Source organism: Heliangelus exortis, chromosome 3, assembly GCF_036169615.1.
Source record: "Heliangelus exortis chromosome 3, bHelExo1.hap1, whole genome shotgun sequence".
In the NCBI taxonomy this organism is placed as follows: Eukaryota; Metazoa; Chordata; class Aves; order Apodiformes; family Trochilidae; genus Heliangelus; species Heliangelus exortis.
Genome location: NC_092424.1, coordinates 40372877 through 40389986, shown reverse-complemented (window position 1 = coordinate 40389986; position 17110 = coordinate 40372877). Strand labels below are relative to the sequence as shown.

General features: G+C 45.7%; 2 protein-coding genes across 6 annotated transcripts in view; both read left to right on the top strand.

The window, feature by feature from the left end:
- PLCB4 (phospholipase C beta 4) overlaps positions 1-2672 on the top strand; it is a 196408-nt gene extending 193736 nt beyond the window's left edge. For all 5 annotated transcript variants that reach the window (XM_071740292.1, XM_071740295.1, XM_071740293.1 and 2 more), the window contains one exon: positions 849-2672. In XM_071740292.1, the coding sequence (XP_071596393.1) occupies positions 849-937 (89 nt within the window). In that variant the 3' untranslated portion in view covers positions 938-2672. The remainder of the gene's footprint in view (positions 1-848) is intronic.
- A 4309-nt stretch (positions 2673-6981) lies between these two features.
- On the top strand, positions 6982-17110 carry LAMP5 (lysosomal associated membrane protein family member 5). Its single transcript, XM_071740283.1, has 6 exons — positions 6982-7087; positions 7356-7528; positions 7782-7913; positions 7998-8103; positions 9662-9850; positions 15864-17110. The coding sequence occupies exons 1-6, from the start codon at positions 7045-7047 to the stop codon at positions 16040-16042; spliced, it is 822 nt and encodes a 273-aa protein (XP_071596384.1). The 5' UTR covers positions 6982-7044; the 3' UTR covers positions 16043-17110.

Sequence of the window (17110 nt, the reverse complement as noted above, 5' to 3'; positions counted from 1 at the left end):
AAGGGAGGGAGAGGAAGGGAATTAAAAAAAGGATCTCTAAATAGGGGATTTCCAGGCCACTTATCGTTTCTGTGCAGTGCTTTGACTCTGCTTGCAAAACCCCCAGCATGCACAGTTTATAGCAAGATCTGGCATATGTCCATTGCTGTGTTCTGCACAATTCATATGGATACAGTTCCAGGTGGAATCAGTGTGTGTAATCCCATGGAGTATGTAGCAGTAGTGTACTCCAGAGGTGAAAAACACCTCATCTGTAACTGTAAGGATCTCCAGGCAGGATGGAGATGAGTTTTTAAAAATCATTCTTTAGATTATTTTTTTTAATTCTTATTTTAAAAAATTACTTAAGAAACCTACTGCAAGGAAGATGTTACACGAGTGGATTTTTTTCATTTATTTTCTTTATGAAAGAAACAAGTTTAGATCTTAGATTAAGTCTGTAAACATTTGAGGAAGTAATACATTGCAGTACTTGCACAACAGCGTTGAAGCATACATTCCCAAAGACATTTCCCATCAGGAGAAACAGTCAAATTGCCTCGTATTCATCCTAAAAATAGAGCTGCCTCATTTTATGATACATTTCTTCAGAAAGGCAACCCGTGAATCTTGGAATAGGATGAAAAATATTTCCCAATAATATGTAGATGTAAGAATTACATCTGATTTTGAAAAGAGTGACAATGGGAGAGGGCATGGGGGGGGGGGAGGGAGCGTGTAAACATAACGTTACTACATGTATCTTCAGTGTTTTGCCTGTATTTCAGACACTGTCATATAAAAAACATATACTTCATTTTGAACAAAAGGGCTAACACAGTGCTTCATGTGGTTATTTTGGATTGCAGGCAAAGGAGATGCAGCAGATGGTGAAGCTGGAAGCAGAGATGGATCGCAGGCCAGCAACAGTGGTCTAAAGCCTCAACAAGCAAATTGAAATTGGAGAACACAGCATCCTTAAAATGAGAGCAAAATAGAAAATTGCTTAGATTGAGAACTGGGCTTTTAAATTTTGTTTGGGCTTTTTTGTTGTTGTTTTGGTATTTTGTTTGTTTGTTTGTTTTAATATATTAAGTGTAGCTACGGACCACCAAGTCTTAAGGTTTGCATTATTCCTTTTTTAACACTGGGCACTGAATTTCCTTTGTTGGATTTCCGTAAGAACTCCCCTTGTTCAGAAAAACACTAATCGGAAGATGAAGGCAGTTTTCAAACCCAGTTGTGTGTTCTTTCCTGTATCTCACCAGGCAGCTTGTCTTCGTCAGAATCACACAGTCAGAGCCTTGAAATACAACAGATATTTTAAATAGTATCTCAAATGGCAACTAAACTGTAGTCACGTCATGTTATTTACATTTTGTGTTCTTATGTGGGATATATCATGTAGAAAGCCAGTGCTGCCAGATCCTGACAAGCAACAACTAATCAGATGCTTGGCACCTGATGACATCGAGGCCACTGAACTGAGTCTTCTACTAAGGCACCATGGTAATCAGTATATTAAGAAGTTGAGTTGGGGCAATTTTAAATTATATTTCAAAACATTTTTCAGGCTGCAGATGGTGGCAGTTGAAAGTTAACTGCGTGTATTCAAAAGGACAATGTGTACAAAGTCATCAGCCAAATTCATCGACTGTAACAGTAACTTGACAGAATATTTCTGCAGTCCAATGATATAATTCACAAGTGCCATATCAACTCTATCATGTTGGAAAGAAGCAGATATCCTGTAACAGTTACTGCAATAGTTAACGTGAAGGAAATACAGTGTATTTGTGCCAAAACTGATCAGTGCTCTAAGGAATTGCATATTAGGCACTTTAAGAAAAAGTTTACATCCTACATTGCTTGTATAGAAATTGCATTTTGATCCAGTTGCTGCAGATATCAGATATTACAGTTCATTGTAACTTAAAGATTGTTTAAATGGCTTTTGGCAAAAAGTTTGTAACTGTGAAAATGTAAAAAGTATTTATACACTTCAGAACCACAACATTGTAGAAAATCACATCCGTGTTGCCACGTGATAAAATTAGTAAACAGAAATGCTAAGAGTATGTTTGCATGTAATACTAAATGCTACTAAGACTGTAATGCCTACTATATGACCACAGCCGTTCTACTAGCTGGTAAATACTGAATAAATGTGTGGCACAGAATATTGTTTGATTAATTACAAAGACTTTTAGCATAACAAGGTCTCTCTATATATGTGTGTATATTAATTACGTGGGCATTCTTGATACTTGTAGTAAAAGAAAAGTACATAACTAATTTAATTTTACACAAAAGTATTTATGCAGATTTTCAGAATTTCATATCAGGAATAACCTTTTTATGTCCATTAGATATAAAAACAATTTGCTAATGTGTTAATTTGCATGTTTCCAGCTCTTGCTGTAGTTATATTGCAAAACAATGCATGTAAGCATTCCGCTTGGAATTTGTCCATGCTGCCAATTGAAAGAGGACTGCATGGAAAACGAGTAGTTTAGAACAAATCAGATTCCTGATTTCAATGTACTAAGCACCAATTACTTTGTTGTATATGCTTGTACAAACAAATTCTACATATTCCTATAAACAAAATAAATGAAAAGAGATAATTATGTTATTGTCAGTCCTGAGATGAAACTTTCAACTTCTCTAATAAAAACCTCAAAAATTCAAAACCCTTAGTTTTGACTGCAGTGAATTACAGGGTGGTGGTATTATTACTGACACATTTTTAGTAAGCTGTATTTCCTGTAAAAATGTGCATAGTGTAAATATATTTCTATCACAGCTTATTATTCAAAAGACTCTTATTTCTTTTAAGTGATAGAAGAATTGTGCAGCATTGGTCCTTGCAGCCTACAGAACTACATGAGCAGAGTGTAGCAGCCCTACCTTGAGATGCAGCAACCCAAGTACAGTGTAGCAACACTACCTTGAGAATGCAGCTGAGGCAGAGGTCAGTGAAGTTTTTAGGTGTTTAAGTCGGGATTTAAAACAACATGTGATGTCTGTCCAGGATTCCCATTCTGGTGCTGCTTAACCAGTGGAGGCATCTCTTAGTCCTTATGATTTGTAATGTTTTAAAGACAAATTGTATACTGGGAACAGCTTTCCAAGCTCTCCAAGCTTGGCTCGGGTGCTGACGGGAGCTGAGACCAGTAATTTTCAGAGCATTCTGAACAGAATCCGGCACCTGAAATAAGGCTTTTTTTGTTTGTTTTTAATTAAAAATGTTTTCTAAAACACAGCTTGTGGAGACAGTGCTGTGAGATGGGATTTTATGTTGTTGCCTACTGCCGCAATTTTTAGACAGCAAGAAAAAGCAGATGACAGGCTGGATACAGAGGGAACCTCAGTGTGGTGAAGCACTGGACATCACTAGTTTTCTTAGGCTCACTGGAAACCACTGCCCTTCCTGTTAAAGTATTAGCTGGAAATGAAGGACTTGGGTTCAGCTCGCGTCCCTCTCTGAGGAAATCAAACCTACCTGCATTCCCTGGCAAGTATCCTATATATCAGGGAATATGCTAGTTTTGGAGGGGTAGAAAATGTCTCCTTTGGATTCTATGCTCACTGCACAGAAAGCCAGAAAGAAGCAAGACATTAATCCAGAGAAAAAATGTGCTTCTGTGAAACTGCAGAGTTGGGTAGCCTCAGCTCTAGGCTCAGCTGCCAGAACTGTTAATGTATTTCATCCATTGAAAATAAAGCATAAAATGCAGACAGCTATTTGAAATTAAATGATGAATTTTGTCAGCTAAGTATTTTGAAATGCTGCTTAAGTAGTATTTGATTCAAAAATTATTTGAAGTTTGGCTGCTAACGTAATGAGGTGAGAATTTCCATTGAGATGAAATAGGCTAATCAATTTGAACATTGATACTGAGTTAAAGCAGTTTAAAATGTCATTCTCTGCCGGGGTGATGGATTCCACTTCGCTTAAAATTTCGTGGGGGGAAGTGGTAAATTCTCCCTCTCTGAATCTCTTCAGATAAATTCAGCGCAGCTGCAATGGGGGAAGGTCAGGACACCTTGGCCTCACAATAGTCTTCCCGTAATTTGGGGGTTGCTCATTAACTTGATTGTTTTCAAGTGTGGGTGGGGGGGGGGGCTGTTTAACCCCCACCCTACCCGAGTGCAGTCAAACTGCGTTGTCAGAGACCCAAAACACCCCTCGGAGGCTGATTTCCTTGCTGACTCCACATGCCGCTGCCCTCGGGCTGCTCATAAAAGCGGCTGCCAGCGGCAGACACATGGCAGAGCTGCTTGGCTGGAAAAAAACCCTGCTGCCAAGGTTGTGCCGGTGTCACTTCGCTGCCTGCTCCCTGCGAGGAGTCTGGTTAGGGGTATTGCTGTCTGTTAGTTGGAGGATAGCAAGGGGGATTCGACATTCAGAGATACACGGGCAATGGTTACCAGCTGTGGGTAAGGCCGGGTTGCAGGGGTGGCTCCAAGTCATCCAATCTATGGCCATAAATTGTCCCTGGTCACAGCAGTTGAGGTTGGCGAGATCTACCTCAGGTGAGACCTTTCTGCTCTGACAATGTTCTGGGGATTTTGGGGGGGGGTTAGGAAATCTTAGGCCTTTCCCTTAGTTTGCTGGGGAGAAGGGGATAAACACGGCTCTGCAGTGAGGATGTTCATTGAAGCCAAAGGGTTTTCTGTTGTGCTGCGGAGGTAGTGGGTGCTGGGAGATCACAGCTCTATGCTATGGGAGTCTCGGGGTTTGCAGGGTCTGGCTTGCCTGTGTCTGTAACACAGCCACTCTCTTCCAGCTGCTCCCTGTAGTAACTTTCTGCACAGGCTAGATGCAGAGGCAGCTGCTCAGGACCATATATTTGTTTGGAGGCTTAGGAATCTTTAAAAAAATTAAATACAGGACTAGAGGAGGAATTAGAGGCTACTTAAGTACTGAGGTCAGGACTGAAAGAGCTGAGGAAAGCAAGCACCGAGATCACAAAAATAGAGCCTCCCTAAGTCAAAGACCCTCACATAGAAGATTTTTTTTTCTTTTATGTAGTCCCCTGAAACTATTAACTGCAGGTTAAGCCTATATCACAGATGGCACTGGTCTAGCTCTATTTTGGGAGGCAGAAATTTCTCTGTCATGAAACAAGGGACAGAGGAAGTGGCCAGAATATGTTTAATATGCTCAGCAGGCAGAAAAAGAATTTTAATAGAGTAGTAACAAAAATTAGCATGTTCCTTGAGTATCTGCTTTTATTTTTAAAGAGCTATTTCCTGACAGGAAACCCCCTCTCTGCAGGTGAGCCCTGAGAGAAAGGCAGAGGCATCTTCCCAGAGGCATCTGCCAGCAATCCAAACTCACCTGGTAATTCCTTGCTTCGCAAAACCCCTGGACTGCTTCCTCCGGACTCCTTTTTCTTGAGGTAGAAATGCGATTTGCTATTGAGTCCGTGTGAGACCACACGCGCCAATATTGCTGCTGTCCCTTTGTGTTTTTTAAAGAAAAAACCAAAACACAACCAAACAAAAAACGTCTTTGGTGGTAAGCTTCTGTTCCCCGCTGCTCCTGGGACTCCTGCCTCGGTAAATTGTAAATATTCGGATGTGCTTGTCAGCCGGGTAGAGTCTGGCAGCGCATTAAAGGATGGTAAAAACTCCCAATGAGAGGCGGAAAAAACCCACCCAAGTATCTTAAGGTCTGTTCTCCCGGCAAAAGGGAGAGACGAAAGATAGAACCAGCGAGGGGCGAGGCGGAGCTCGGATGGGGTAGCGGTGGGGCCAGAGCCTCTTGCCCCATATCCTCGGGGCGACCCGCAGCTCCCCCGGGTGGGGAACACACCCGCTCCTCCCCGAGACCCCGCTGCCCGCAAGCCGGGAGGAGCGGGGTAATGGGGTGAGGGCCGCGTTTCACCCCGGGTTAAGAGGGAGGGCAAAGCAGGCGCCGGTTTTACTGGGGATGAAGGGAGTTCCCCAAGTCTCCGTGGGCATGGTGCAGGAGACTCCTGTGCTTGAGACCGGAAGGGATGGGGTGCGCGATGCTTCCCTCCCCTGCCCTGGACTTGCAGCCCCTTCTCTCGGTAAGGCCAGGACACTATGCCTGAGCTCCCCAGACCCTTTAGCTGGGCAGGGACAAACTCTGATCAGTATTAACCACCGAGACGCAGCCCCGGGTGTGCCTGATTCTCCCCGGGTCTGGATTGTTGTAATACACCTCTCGGGGCTGTCGGGATCTTGCTACGTGATGGTGGTTTTGATTTTCTGGTATGTCACGACATCTCAGGTTTGTTGAGGGCGTTTTATAAAAAAGGTGCCGAGTTTGCTTCAGACCTCGCCACACAAAAATAGCTGCACGTTTCTTTCTAAATCAAAACACGAAGCAGCTGCTCGCCTTCACCGAAATTACTGACGCTCCGTGAGCAGCCGGCGCTGGACTAGATAACCAGCCCCTCCTCCAGCCCCTCTGCTGTGCCCGGTTTAGCCGTCCCTTTGCCAGCCCGGCGACAGCAGCTGTCCCGGGGGAGCACCCGTCTGGCGCCGCACCGAAAGGGAAGAGAGGGTGACAGGACCCGGAGGAAGGGGGGACACCCCCTCCATGCCCCAGACCAATGTAGGGCTCATCCCGAGGTGCGGTGCGGCTCATCCCGTCTCCCGCGGCACGTCGGGGCGACCTGGCTGACCGGGCTGACCTCGGCTTTCCCCTTCTAGCTCCCCGCCACCAGGATCCCCCATATATCGCCGCGGGTGCCGGAGGGGCTCCCAAAGCCGGGGGTGGGGGCGGGAATCCCCCCTTTCTGCGTACGCCCCGTCTCTAGGCGCGGACTCCTCCAGAAGCTCCGCCGGCATCTCCCCTCCTCCCCCTTCTCCTCCTCTCCACACACCCACACGCTCTTCCCCGTCCCTCCTCCCCTCTACTCTACAGCAGAGTGTTTTTTGCAGCTTGTGCAGCTCCTGAGAAAGGAGGTGTTCAAGCTTTTGGTTTTCCTCCCCCCCCTTTTTTTTTTTTTTTTTTTTTTTTTTTTTAAATTTCCCCCAAAGCAGGAGCAGTAGCAGCCGCGGACACGCCGGGGCCGAGCAGGGAGGATGGCCGGGGGACGCCTCCCGGGGCTGCTCCTCTTCCTTTTGCGTGAGTACCCGCCCCGGCGAGTCGCGACACGGAACCCTGTCGCGATGAAGCAGCCGCTGGCGCTGAGATAGACCCGGTGCTGACAGAGCACCGGTCCTGCTTCACCGCCACCGGCTGCCCCACCTCCACTGCCCTCTCTATCGCGACAAGGGATGCCCCGTCGCGACCGGGGAGCTTACTCCAGCGGGCTCGGGGTGTGGGGTGTTGTGGTGGGCGGACAGAGGATTAGGGCAAAAGGCCGCGGCGCTCAGCTCCTCTCCGTCCGCAGACGCCGCGGCTCACCTGGCTGCCGAGCAAGAAGTTGAAAATCTCTCCGGGCTCTCTCCTAACCCCGAAAAGGACATTTTCGTGGTGCGGGAAAATCGGACGACGTGTCTGATGGCGGAATTCGCCGCTAAGTTCATCGTTCCCTACGACGTGTGGGCCAGCAACTACGTGGATGTGAGTGGGAGTCGGGGAAGAGGTGGAGGGTGTTCGGGGGCGGCCGGGGCTCGGGTTGGCAGCGTAGCAGCCGCGGAGCCGACGCGCGTTGTCAAGGCAGGACCGGTGATGGAGGGAGGTAGGGGGGGTGGCCCGAGGCAGGGAATAAATCTGCCCGTAGTTTTGGAAAGTCCTTTACTCCTTCTTAAAGACATTCAGCCGGGGATGGGGGTGATGCTGTGCCGCCCCCCTGAGTCCCCCTTCCCGTTCGCAGATGATCACGGAACAAGCCGATATCCCACTGTCGAGGGGCGCCGAGGTGACGGGCAAGTGTGGCAGCAACGAGTCAGAGCTGGAGATCTCCTGGCTGGACCAAGCCTACACCCTCAAACTCTTCTTCCTGAAGGTACGGGGCTCGCCCCCGTCTCTCCCGGGAGCTGGGGAGAGGGTACGCGTATTGTCAGGCTCTTAAATTATTGTGTTTTGGCAGGAGGGACACAACACGTCTCGGGGGCTGGAGGCTTTCTGGAGGCTCAGCCGGGTCCAGTTCACCTACGACACCCGGGAGCGCACCTACTTCAAGGAGCCCGTCAACCGTAAGCCCCCGGCGGAAAGCGTTTTAAAGGGGATCCCCGAGGTCTGGAGAGCGCCAAGCAGATGGGGGGGAAGGGAAGAGGCAACGACGACACAGACACCCCGCGGGCTACTCTGCTTAATGCAGTTTAAATGGGGAAAAAGGAAACCCCAACTTCCCCGACAAAAACGGGACCACGTGCCGGTTTTAAAACCGCGTGTTGGTTTTTTGGATTTTTTTTTTTTTTTTTTTTTTTTTTTTTGGTTTTTTTGTTTTGTATTTAGTTGTGGTTTGTTTTTTTGGTTTGGTTTTGTTTTGTTTTTTGGGTTTTTTTGTTTTTTGCATCACCACGGGCCCCGTGGGAGGAGAACCCAGCCTCTGCGCGATTGCTGCGCTGCCCCAGGCCCTCCCGGGGGGCACCCAGGGGCCTGAGGGGGGTGGGTAGCCGGGCAGAGGTCCACCCAGATGGGAAAAAATAGCCTCCTTTCTTGCGGGAGTTATTTTTTAAGGTTAATTATCTCCTCTGTTCTGATGATGCTTGAATAGGTGGGAAAGTAGCTTCCCAAGATAAGGATGAGATCAACACCATTATCCATACCCCTACACACCTCCACACCCAACAGCCCCCTCTTTTCCCTCTGGGTTTCCTTTCTTTTGGTTCTCATTTTGTTCTTATTTCAGTTCCTCTCAGAAATGAGTTGTCTTGTATTGACAATTGAAATACTATCATTTGCAATTTTTTCTTCCGCGAGATTGCCAGACTCCAATGGTGCATTAAGATTTTGTAGCATAAGACACACTGGACATAGAGCTGTTTTTTCCACTGGTGTTTTTACTGTTTATGTCCCCAAAACACAGTGGTGGCCATGCCTCATCACCTCTGCAAATGCAAAACACTGATTGCCTTTCTGTGCTGCTGAAGAGGAACAAAGGGCTGCAGAAGAGTGGGAGGTGGAAGGCATCCCTCATTCACCTTACTGAGTCGATATTTGGCTTTCATTTATAAAACAAGCATGATGTGATGGGAAAATATTTTCTTGTAATCTATACTTGAGTGAAACGATCATGTTGTTGTATTTTCAGGAAAAGTGTTATGACCTGTTTTGCTTTGTAGTGAGGTCCCCAAATTGCACTGCTCTTTCCCGCTTGAATTCAGAGCCCAACTGCAGCTGCAGGAATTGCTGTTTCCCAGGTGTAGGGAGTATGAGCACTGAAACCTGCATAGACATCAATAGCAGCCCTCACTCTGACTTTATGGACCTGGGACCTGCTTGTGGTTGGCATCGGCAGAGCCAGCTCTCTCCTTTGTGCCAGCAGGACTGTACAATTCCAGCCCTCTGTTCCTGCTTATGGGGAGGCAACCAGAGTGCAGGAAGTGCTGTGGCTGTTTGGGGGTGCCATGCTGAAAGCCTGGTCCCTCCCCAAGAGAAAATGCTGCAGTAAGAGCAGCGGAGCGTGTGGCTGCTGCGTGGCACACCGCCTGCATATATCCTCCTGTTCCATTCATTAGCTTTGTTAATAAAGTCACCTCAATTCCCAGAGATGGGACCTGACCTTTGCTGTTTCTGCCCCTTGGCCAGCTGGGAAGCACACAGCCAGCTCGCACCGGCTCTCTGCTCTGGTCACCCCAGCTGGGAAGTCCTATGAGTGCCAGGCACAGCAGACCATCTCCCTCACCTCCAGCAACCGCCAGAAGTCTGTGCAGCTCTTGCTGTCGGAAGTGCGTGTCCAGCCCTTTGACATCACCTCGGATTTTGTCTTCAGTGAAGGTAAGGCACGGGGCAAGGGCATGTTCTGTATCCCTGAGCTGTTGATACCGCCACAGCCTTTGGGAATGGCACAATGTACTTCATGAATCTGGGTCCAACCTTTATCAAATCACTTTGCCCTCTTTCCAGCGGGTTGTCAGTTTCTCTGTAGTCCCTCCAAGCCATTCCCTGCCTCCATGGTCCCCTAGAATCCTTCACAAATTCAGTCCAGCTGATGGACTGGTCAAAACATGGGCTACTGTTTCATGTACATTGGCTTCTCTAAGGATGTATTTAGCTGGGTTGCCAGCAAGCCCCAACACTGCCTAGTCTCTGGGGAGCTGTGCAAGGCTTGGATGTCTCCTCTGCAGCATGGAAGGTGCTTTGGTAGAGCTTTTTAAGGCTTCTGCACAAAGAGGAAAGCTTGGGGATGTGGAGGGAAGAAATACTTGCAATGCATATTGCTGGCTGGTGTTTGATGAATGCTCATTACAAGGGTGAAGGAGGCATAGCAGGGACTTCAGCAATGCACCCTGTGCACCAAAGACTGTTCCTCTTCTTAGGTTTCTTCAATATTAATTCTTTGTAAAAGAAAATGTGAGTTAACATGTGCTGTTCTTATCAAAGTGTTCTACTGAAGTCAGCTGCAATACTCCACAGTGCAGAATTCCTGCAACTCTTGTCTGCCTTTATTCTGAGGAACCCACGGTACTCCTCCTCCCTGGCTTCCCCCCTTTCCATCAGGGTAAACAAAGGAACATCAACATGATTGCCTGAATTAAGGCTTAGTTCCCTTTTTTAACATTATCTTAGCAAACGAGTTAACTCCACTATTGTAACAAGTAAGATTTGTAACAGAGGGATTTAAGAGCAACCTGGGAAATAGTGGTGTTATTTTTGAGCCTAGCATTGAAAACATGGGGCTTCCTTATTTTGCATGTGGGAAATATTTTAGAATACAATAAAAAAACCCAGCACTGACTACAGAGCCGAGCACTTAGACTCATGACTCACATTCCTCCAACTGATGTAGTAAACACATGCTATTCTGTACACTGGCTCTTGCATGACTGAATTACTCATGGCAGGGCCAGTGTAGTACAGAGTAGGTTTTCACCATGGGCACAAAGAATTATTTTTTTTTTTCCCCATGCCAAAGTAGTTCTGCATTTAGCATAGGTTACAGGCAGAAAGGGGTAAGATTTAATAGTTTCCTCTAATTTTTTTTGGTACATCTTCATCCTCCTACTCTGGATCCAGGCTTCCTGCACTCAGGGTTTGGTTGGACAGATGTTAGAGGCTGAGAAAAGAATATTTAAAATAGTTAAGTCTGGACTCGGTTTTAGCTGCTTTGTCTCTGTGATACCAAAATTGTCAAGTTTGAGAGCTCACAATTAAAACAATCAAACTTGGAGTTTGGTTGCCAAAGGACACTACTTGTCTTTTTCATTATATGCTCTTTCGTATCAGGCAGAAAATTTATTTGGGGTTTTGGTTTGGTTTGGTTTTTTTCCCTTTGTTGTTGCAGTTTGGTCACAAAGAGACCCCGGCTGGTTTAGCAATAAACTCAAGTGGGGAATTCCTCCTCCTGAGGAAGTTTCTCTCTGTCAATCTTTCTGGGTTTTTTTCGTTGTTGTTGTTGTTGTTGCTCTCATTATTCAGTGAAACTTCCTTTTGTTGAATTTCACTGGAAGTTAAATAGCAAAGAGGACATGGAGAGAATGGCTGGAAATGCCCAAGGTCTCATTTATCAATGGAGCTTCACACGAAGCTCTGTCGCATTTCCCCGCCAGCACTGCGGACCAGTGCGTCCTTCGCACAGGCACGGCAAAACATGAGGCTTTGTGGGGTCTGAGAATCAGTGCCAATCTTAAATTACAGTAATTAGCCCTCTCCTTTTTGGTTCATTAATTTCTCATTAGGTAAAATTCCTATTAATTATGAACAAGCTACAGAACATTTCAAAATATTTTAGAATAGAGAACAAGACCTGCTAGAGCAGAAGAATCACTGAGACGCAGGAGGGTCTCCTACCACAAAGAAGCAGGGAGAAAGGTGGTTTTTTTTAGCTCTCATACTGTGCTGTCTGGTATAGATTAAAATGATTGTTAGGGCATGGTTGGATTATTTTTTTAATGCTTAAACTCATGTGATAGAATTTATTTTTTTTTTTTATAAATACTGCTTACAACTCTTACAAATACACGTGTGTATATATATAACTGTACATAAATCTCTATGTATTTGCCTTCATCAGTACAGGAGCAGCAAAACATTTTTTTCTTTCAGAGCTTGGAAAAATTTAGGTTTTTTTATGATGGAAAATGTGTTTATATTTTTCAGCTTAAAAGATCATCAAAAAGAGAGATGGATCAAGAGAGTGAGAGGATAGCATTTAAATTGGTGAAAGAACCCCACAGAAGTTCTCAGCCTTTTGTTTTTAATGAAAATAATGCAAAATAATAATGCAAAGGGATACAAAGGCTGAGAATGAGGGACTGGGGTTCTTGGAGGATTTGTCTCTCTCCAAGAAACAGCAAATATTGGCTGCATTTTCTTAAGGGTTCTTGACACCAAGTAACTCCTCTCTGCAAGGCATTTGGCCACATTTTAAAAAATGTTAATTTTTTTTTCTCTCCTTTTTTTTTAAGCTGATAACCTATGAAACCCATCTCAAAAATCCATCCAATGATAACAGATACAACTGGGCTCTTTTTCCATCCCTTCAAACAGCCCCTGCATCATTTCTCAGGCTCGCGGTGGCTGGCAACTGCGGGAAACTGCTGATTTTTTTCTGCCGTGCTGCTGTTTGTTCTGCAGCAGGATGCTGAAGCAAGAACATGGGCCTGTTGGGTGGTTTTATAGCCTAGTACTGAAACTGGACGAGCACTCACCATAGAAACCGTGGCGGTACGTGAGGCTGGGTGCTGCGTGGTGTCGGAGGAGACACAGCACAAAAGAACAATGAGGAATGCACCTAAATGCTGGCTTTGTGTCTGCCTGCAGTCTTTGTTTGATGGGACCAGGGCTGTGGGGTGGCACAAGCTGGGCTTGGCACCTCTCTGGCACAGGGAGAACCCGCGGGGTTCAGGATGCAGCAAAACTCCCAGCGCCGCCGTAACTTTTCATGTAGTTAAAATTTGCCAGTGACCTTTTGGCTTTCCCGGGCTGAGGGTAGAACCCAGTGACCTGAAGCAAAATACTTGAGAAAAATCAGATGGAAAGGGTTGTTCTCCTGCAGAAGGCTTTGATTTAAAATACAGAGCAGTTCTCTGTGCGCTGGTGTTTCATTTGCCACGTATCAACCAGCCCACCTGCCTGCACTGTGCTCAATGGGGCTGTGTCCCAGTTTGCGTGTCGTGGACTCGATGCAAATGTTTCTCCCCTCCTGCTCCCCCTTGGAATTTTCCTTGGCTGTTAGACCAGGAACGATACCCATTACCTGCCCCTCTTTGGGGTTGTGGACCTCTGCAATGCTTTGAGGTCTTGGGGTGAAAAATGCCCTATAAATGTTAAAGTATGCTGTTAGAAAGGTGAAAATATTTTTATAAAGTGATGCTTTTAAGATTATATTAATGAAAAATACAATATTCATCCTCCTGGCAGTCAGCATCTGGAGAGCCTTCATTCCGCTGTAGACATGTTTGTGTTTAGCACTTGCCTGTGCCTCTGTGCGGGGTCCCCCACAGCCCAATTCCTGTTCTCCCTATGCTCTCCAAAGAGCCAAGATTTTGGTGATGTGCTCCAAAAGGAGCAAATGGATTGATTACCTGGTGGGGAGGAGGTGCTGTTGGTAAGGCAGGAGATTGCTCTCTGCAAGATTGCAGAGTGATTTCTGCACCGGGAAGTGCAGCAGGGGAGAGCAGAATGATTTGTGGATGTGCTGCTGGAGACACTGTGAGCTTTGCTCCTTTTTTTTTTTTTTTTTTTTTAAATCCTCTTTTAAAAAGTGTCAGGATAAAGAACTCTCCTCCTTGGCTGCTTGCAAGAATTGACACCTTTTTGAGTTCTGACTCACTTAAACACCACCACGGCTTTCTGAGGATGCCAGAATTTTGGCCGCATCCTCTGGAGCATTTCATGCCCTGCAGCTGGTTTGCTTTGGCAAAAGATGGAAATTTGAATGTTGAAAGCAGGTGTCTTGTAGTTGGGTTATTCCTCTGGGTCACAGCACCAGTGCTTTCAGCTTTGCCTTCTGCACTGCCTGCAGACCCCTACGGTCACCCCATTCTCTCCCCAGTCATGTCTAGGGGTGCCAGCCTGCTGCTGCAGCTCTGCCTTGGTGAGTCTGGTCAGGCCTTAGCATCCTAAGCCAGAAAGAATTTCTTGAAGCTCTAGAAACCCAGTTTGGGGACCTTAATAATAATCAGGGTTTTTTTCCCCCATTCTCCTTAATACAAACAAACCAAACCCCTGCATTGCAGCAATTGCTGAATTGCCTGGAACAGAGTCCTGGTGATTAATCACTCCTCTGGTGAAACGGTGAGCAACTGGAACTGAGAAGGGCATTTTTTTTCTTGTTAGACTGTATTTCGCTTTTTTGTTTCTCTTAATTTGCAGCTCAAAACATTTCCCAATGGCATCCCTTTGAGCCTGGTGCTGGGGCTAGGGCTCTGTGTTTGGAGGTCCTGGAGGTGCAACACCATTGGAGGTCCCTGCTGTCACCTCCTGCCTGGGCCTGAGGAGCCTCGGGGTTTTTCTTGCTCTTTGGCACATGCCCTTAGATTTGCAGAGCATTTGCTGTTTGTGGTCTCTCCACATCTTGGAATCAGCTGCCTGGGGAACCCATCTGGATGGTCTTTAATGATGAGAGGAATGCCCTTTGTAGCTGTTCATCTAAAATGCAGCAGGTGTTTGATTTTGGTTTTGGTTTTTTGGTTGTTTTATTTTTTTAATTGTCCTTGGGGTTTGTTTTTGTTTTTGGTTTGGTTTTTTTTTGGAAGTAACTGCTGTTTTTGGTTTGGTTTTTTTTTGGAAGTAACTGCTGTTTTCATTGATTTCAGCACAATTCTAGTACTGTGAAGAAGATGATCCAGGGGCCAGAGCACTGTCACTCCTGTATCCCATAACTTTTTCTTTCCAGAGTTGACTTTTTGGTTTAGCAGCCCCATCTTGACAGCATCAGACATGCCCATCCATCGGCACAGATAAGCAAGAGTCCCACAGGGGGAAAATAGAAAGTTGTGATCTTGTCAGATCAAGCCTGCAGTAGGTTGTGGAAGCAGAAGGGAGCAGAACCGGGATTACCAGCCTAGCATGTTTCCTAACTTTGATGGCTGTGCCTTTACAAGCCTAAACAGAAAAGTGTTTTTCTATTAGCTGTGGTTATTATTATTTTCTATTGGTTTATTAGACTATGACAAGGACTCATAGGCCAGAGAGAACACTGGGGAAGCTTATGTTGCTTCTGCTCATATTTGACAAAAAAAGGTGGGATGCCAGGATGCATTTTGACCATGAACACACATGTGCTCTGCCAGGACAGGTCAATTCCCCACAGGGAGCTGATGGATTGTGGAGATTGGGGCTGTCAGATTGCTGTCAACTTGCAGATAGAGTAGGATAACCTTTTAATGTTGAGTATGATGCAAAATTAAAAACTTACTGATGCTGAGGTGGCTGGTATCATATTTGTGGGTTCTGTAACTAAATAAACAATGCAGATCTTCAGCCATAGTCAAGAAACTTGTACTTTTGCTGTCCTGTTCCGAACAAGGCCATTGCTGTAGGGCTGTGGCAGAGGCCTGAAGAGGAGCTGTGGCCATGAAAGCATTGCTACCCACCACGTTTGCTGGTTTGTTGGTCACCTCTCCCTGCAGACCCTGTGTTGTGACTGTGACTTCACCCTCCTCCAAAGCCAAGTGATTTTCTCCGTGGGACTCCAATGGTGGTTCCTGTCTCTCCTTGCTGCTGTTTCTGCTGTCCAGGGACCCCTGGCATGGAGCTGTGGCTCTGGGGAGGTTGGTTTGTTACTGCAGCAGGAGTTCAGATTTGCAATGTCTCTAATTTTTCTGTTTTCCTTCTTTCCCTGCAGAACACAAATGCCCAGTGGACCAAAGGGAGCAATTAGAAGAAACCCTGCCTCTGATTTTGGGCCTGATACTGGGGTTGATTATTGTGATAACCCTCTGTGTTTACCATATCCACCACAAGCTGACAGCCAACCAAGTGCAAATTCCTCGGGACAGATCTCAGTACAAACACATGGGATAGGGGGACAGAATTGAGCAGCCCAAATATTGATCAGGTAGAAAAAGCAAAAGCACTTTTTTCTAAGGGTGAGGGGAAGGTTATGGGGAGGGGGGCGAGAGAGGGTATTCACAACACCTAATCATAGGTATTTCCTGGAGGCACTCATGTTAAGGTTGGGTTTTAACAGAGTCAGTGCAGAGACAGCTGCCTCTGGGAGGAGACTTGGAGCATCTGATTTTAGGAGTGGAGTCTGTGGCAGTAGGTGATATGAATACCTTCTTAAGCAGCTGGGCTGATCATCTGGAGACAGAAATGCTTCACATGTCAAAGTTTAACACTGGGGGCAAAATTAGCTGCTTTTTTTTTTTTTTTTTTTTTTTTTTTTAAATTCTTCCCTTTTCTCCCCCCATTTAGGGGACTCCTCCCTCCAGAGTGCACTGCTCTGGGCAGCATTCAGCCATCTCTGTTCCCATCTGTACAGGGAGCAGGGCTGGGGGACAGAGCCAGTGCACAGGCTTCATTAAGATCCTCTAACGAAGGGTCTCAAACCACATTCCTGAAGCTTGCACTCATGTTAAGAAAGCATGAAGGCAACACAGGTGTGTTCTGAAATAAAAAAATAAAGGCCAGAACCTCAAGCTGCTATAAACTGGAGTAACTCCAGTGCAGAAGATTGCAGCCAGCTGAGGACCTGACCTCTTGCTTGAGGCTGAGTGAAGAAAGTTTGTGTTTGCTTTTTGAGCCACACTTGAATTAAACGTAAAAAAAAAAAAAAAAAAAAAAAAAAAAATAAAAAAAGAGTATTGATACACAAATTTTAAAGTGCCATGCTACTGCAAGTCAACTGAGAAATGCTTCTGGCTGGACATCCTGCACGTATTGTGATTGTTGTTGAGATGTTACATTGCTACCTGCAACTGGTATTTTCACAATGAAACAAACAAAAAGAAAACAGAAATGTTAAGGTTGCTATGCAGATTATTCAGGTGTAATCTAATGTAACAGAAAAAAAATATAAGGAAATCCTTGAAATCTATCCTTAAATGTAGACCATTTTTAAAATTAATTAAAACATGTACATATATAATA